General features: G+C 38.6%; 1 protein-coding gene across 1 annotated transcript in view; it reads right to left on the reverse strand.

Annotated features, from left to right (window-relative positions):
* Positions 1 to 1502: 1502 nt before the first annotated feature.
* The window catches only part of LOC129408370 (CD109 antigen-like), a 19957-nt gene continuing 16549 nt past the window's right edge, over positions 1503 to 4910 (reverse strand). The window contains exons 2-9 of the mRNA XM_055151894.1: positions 4278 to 4466; positions 4008 to 4106; positions 3837 to 3899; positions 3554 to 3721; positions 2373 to 2525; positions 1882 to 1951; positions 1726 to 1798; positions 1503 to 1641 (exon numbers count right to left, since the gene is read on the reverse strand). Coding sequence (XP_055007869.1) covers positions 1503 to 1641; positions 1726 to 1798; positions 1882 to 1951; positions 2373 to 2525; positions 3554 to 3721; positions 3837 to 3899; positions 4008 to 4106; positions 4278 to 4466 — 954 coding nt within the window. The remainder of the gene's footprint in view (positions 1642 to 1725; positions 1799 to 1881; positions 1952 to 2372; positions 2526 to 3553; positions 3722 to 3836; positions 3900 to 4007; positions 4107 to 4277; positions 4467 to 4910) is intronic.

Raw genomic sequence — 4910 nt, forward strand, 5'->3', positions numbered from 1 at the left:
GATACCATATCTCAGTACTTCAGTTCCATCCGAAGTAACAGAGAACTGGGAGGGACATGTTCCAGTTTGTTTCTGTAAAATCAAGCACAGCATGTATCAGCTGAAAAGAGAAAAGTGTTTTTTAAAAATATATATGTATTTTAAAAGAAGCAGCAAGTCCTCTGAAGTCACAGGCCTCAAGTCCAAGTCCAGCCCCAAGTTTAGTCCATTTATTTTAGTGTAAAAATAAAACACCTCTGTGTGTTATCTGTTTACTCTCAAAAACATTAATATAACTCTTGATTTCGGGGTTAAACAGGAACTTTGGTCCAGTGTTATTTAAGTAACCTTTCCAAAAATGTTAACTTAACTCTAGAAAAGATTGGACTCATATAAACCCTGAGAAAATGTTGATTCTGTAAGAGTCAACTTTAACATTTCACATTTTGCTGTGTGAAGAATCGATCTCGCTCACAGAACAAATATTATATCTTTAAGCAGTAAATAAGACCTGTAGTGTTTAGACAGACTGGGCGGCAGATGGTGGAGCGTTCGTCCACTGATCTGGTTGACAGTTCAAATTTCACTCTTGACATAAACATCATTGTGAGTGGTCAGATCCACTGACCCACAGGTTGGATGGTGTGATTCCAGCTCCCACAGATGAATGCTGTTGTTGTGTCCTTGGGCAAGACACTTATCCCACCGTGCCCCCAGTGTCTGTGTACACTGGTGTGTGAGGGCGTGTGTGAATGAGTGGTTCCTTGCTGTAAAGTACTTTGTGTGCCTTGAAGATGGAAAAGCACTATAGAAAAATGTGACCATTTATTGTGGACAGTTTTAACTAAAGCATTAAAATCTCCATGGAGACAAAAAGACTGCAGAAGATTACACAGTGCATCTTAAAATGTGTTCTTTTCTTGTGTCACTGTAGATTCAGACCAGAGACCAGGACAGAGCACGTTTTGAGCTGTTTATAGGAAAAAGGAAATCTGTGTCTGTTTATCTGTGAGACCCGTATAAAGTGGAGTGGTATGTGACTGTTAAAGAAGAACTGTGAGGGCCTCGGGCTGGTTTACACTTTACCTGCGCTACATCGCCCTCTGCTGGCAGGTCCATGTCAATGATGGCAATTTGCTTCTATGAAAGTGAAAGTTTCTTTTATGACAGTAGGAGACAGGTGTTCTCATAATTTACACACTCACCTTTATTTAACACATCCCACTCACTCATGTTCATTTAGCATCAGAACTTATTTTATCAACAGGGCTGGCTAATGTTGCAACCTCATGTAAACCGCACAGACAGTGGCATTTTCTGCACTCAGGCTGCACGCACATCTACTGTTTACAAACCATAGACCGTATATACGAATGGACAATGTGCCAAACAAATAATCCATCCATATATTCGCCACATTGTTGTATAAGTCGCAGGGTTTAGAGGCTTATATTGTGAAAGGCCTGTTTGACGTAACCCCACACATTTACAGTTCACCTGATAAACCCTATCCAAAAACATTATTAAAAAATATAGTTAATAATATTTACTTTCTGTGATGTGAAGCCCAGTCCGTGTTTTTGTGACATGACGAAAGCTGCAGCTCTGAGGGAGTTCACACCATCTGGTACTGTTATTTTCTCACTCGTCCACGTAGTATCACTGAAAAATGATGTGCATAATAATTACATATTCATATATACATTTTATGAATACATTTGAATATTTCAGATGGTGGTTATGTACCCCATTGTTGCATCTAACCACATCAGAGATTCAGCTCCATCCATAAAATGGTACCAGTATTTCTCTATCATATCTGCATCCCAGAGAAAAGACATTCGGTTAGAAAAACAGAATTATTTTTTCGTGATTACTACAGTGGTAATTTCCTCACTATACCTTGGGTAGAGCCATCAAATGACTGGGTTTTATACAATTTCCCATTTGTCAACATCCGAACAAAACATTCCTTTATAAAGAGATAGAAAATGTCATCAGTTTTAGTAGATGAAATGTAGGAGCAAGTAACACAAACAACAAGTGTTTAGTCTAAAAATATGTGTCAAGCAATGGAGTGTGGTGTAAGGAATACAAAGAGCAGAGTGTCAATTGCACAATTATCTGCTATCATATCAATAGCCCTGGAGCTAAGCCTGGAACCCTGCACCAGAATGACCATATTATAGTAAACCAGAGTCAATTCCATACAAAGGAGGCATATACGTTACAGCCTGGGTGAATGGTTTAGGATTTGCATAGATAACAAAACCTTATATGAATCTTATAGGTACTTAATGAAGACTTATCCTCTGGTTAAACAAACACATTTAAATATATTATTTGTATTCCTACAAATAAAAGAAAATGGCAAGTAAACCTTGTAAGCTTACCTGTTCCACTTCAAAGTGTGTGGAAACCTCTGGAGCAGAGTCGTGCATGCCCATGATGACGATGCCCACCAGAGAGCCACTGTCAGGCCCAGTGACACTGATGGTCACCTGCTCCCCTGGCTGGGCTGCCTTACTGCTCCAGTTGAGAGAGATCTAAAAGAAACACACATGTAAAAAAAAAAAAAAAAAAAAAAAAATCTTGTTTCTTGTTATTTATTCTTTATTTAACCAGGGTAGTCCCACAAAGATTTAGATTCATTTTCAGGCAGGTCCTTCCTCCAGAGGGGACCTGTTTTTTGTGGTAGGGAAATTCAGAGCACTTGGAAGAACCCTATGCAGACACTGGGACAGCATGCAAACTGAAACACAGAAAGGACCAGCACTACTCAGGACTCAAACTCTCAAACTGCTGTGAGGCTAAAGCACTAACTGATTCATATACAGCAATGTTTCCCAAACTTTTGTTCTGGGGACCCATATTTTAAAAGTCACAAACGCAACCCAAGTCAATAGACATTATTCGTAAATCACAAAATAAAGGTAGATTTGATCATTATGGAACATTAATGAGGATATTTTATTGTTGACTGAGTGATCGTGTCTCTCTGAACAATTAGTATTACTCAAATTCTAAACAATGAAAAACAGTCACTGAACCAGCAATAAAAGGACCCATAAGTCGTCTATTTGGACATTAAATGTAGCCCTTTTTTTTTTTTTTTTTCAACATTCAATTGAACCAGCAATATTGGAACAAAATAAATAATTACAAAAAGATTAGAAATTATACAAAACATGTCTTAACATTTGAACATTTCTAATGAGACAGGTGGGCCTGTCTGTGTTTTTGTAGTGCGTTCCTATCCGGGGTGCAGGAGGAGAGGGCAGCAGCAGATCAGGCGACCCAAAAAAAATCTCTTGCAACTCACCTGAGGGTCGCAATCCAGTCTTTGGGAAACAATGATATACAGTACATAACACATAACACTTTTGTTAAACAATCACTTATTAATGGGTAATTGAAAATTGGAAATGTCAGCTACTTGTTATTCAGCTGTTAGTTGACTAACTGCGAAGCATTTATTAATAGTTTATTTACTCCACTGTCTTTAGTAAATACGGTAAGTGCATTAGTAGAAAAAAGTAGGCACAAGCTAATTAATATATCACACTTCATATACCTCTTGCTGTTTGACCAGAAGATCTGCGGTGTCACTCATGATCTCCCCGTTAGCGAGGACACAGTAGACAGTCACACAGGCCTGAGGGACCCAGGCTGCTGTGGGAGTCAGAGAGAAAGAACCAAATGTCTTTGTCCCAGCAGCCACAACCTGCCCCCTGGATTTCACCTGGAAGAGCACACAATGGCACAGGGACATGAGAAATTCTGAGTGAACTTTACTGTATAGAACTGTATTGTGCTTACTAAAGAAAAGACTTATTAAAAAATGACGTGACACATACCACGTAGTGAAGCAGTTTAGGCTCGACTGAGCTCTCCAAGGTGATCTGAACAGGTGATCCTATCTGAAATTATGGATTAAAAATGCAGTATGTGTAACAGAAAAAAAAAACAAATGTGTGTACTCTACAGGTTTGGATTTTTGATTAAGGAAAAGTGCATCTTGAGGATACCTGTGTGGGAGTTATTGGAGAGATCTGGATATAGGAAGCACTTGGAGATGGGTGAATTCTGGAGAGATTTATAGCAACAACGCTGGAGTGGAATCTTGCCTGTTTGTAAAAATAACAAAACCTTTTCACAACGACATGTTTACTCATTGAAACATTTTAGGGAGGGCGATATTTTGTTCTATACTGAAACTACTCATCTTACACTGTGAAACTGCCGAACACTGGCCTCCCCCCTGAGGATCCACATACCATTTAAATCAAAATGCTCACCTGAATAAAAAGCGCCTCTACTTCAGCCTGTAATCTGAAGCTCACGCGGACAATCCCGTCTTCAGGCACCGGACGTGAGAGAGACGTGGGCTCACCAGTGTCCATGGAGGTCTGAGTTATCTCAATCCACACAGACTCACGCATATCTGCTGAGCTCAAGGACTGCTGGTCAAAGCGAGAGATCTTGAGCTGTGGAAAAAAAAGTTATTACAAAAACTAATTTGTGTGGAGAAAGTACACACATTTGTCCAAAAGTGTGACTACATTTAATTACAAAAATAAATAAATTAAATATAGTAAAGTAGTAAAGGTAGTCAAATAAACTAAACAATGAATCTATTCAAAAATAAAATAATTGTCTGTATTATTGGTATAGTATAGGGGTGTAACGATATCCAAGTCTCACAATACAATATTGTCATATTGCGATATTTTGTGGAGGTTAAAGAGCTAAAAGTGTTAATATGCTACTTTTTCCTCTTAAAGTGCCTTGACAAGACTTAATCCAAAGAACCTTAAAAGTGCTTAGAACTGTTATTTCTTCTTGTAGTCGACACTGAAATGGAGCAAAGGATCATGGTCTATGTAGTTCCCTCTGTCTTTTTTAGATATTGCTGCACCATAACTCTTCAT

Source organism: Boleophthalmus pectinirostris, unplaced genomic scaffold (genome assembly GCF_026225935.1).
Source record: "Boleophthalmus pectinirostris isolate CB_2022bp ecotype Guang Dong unplaced genomic scaffold, ASM2622593v1 HiC_scaffold_16, whole genome shotgun sequence".
Taxonomy (NCBI): Eukaryota; Metazoa; Chordata; class Actinopteri; order Gobiiformes; family Gobiidae; genus Boleophthalmus; species Boleophthalmus pectinirostris.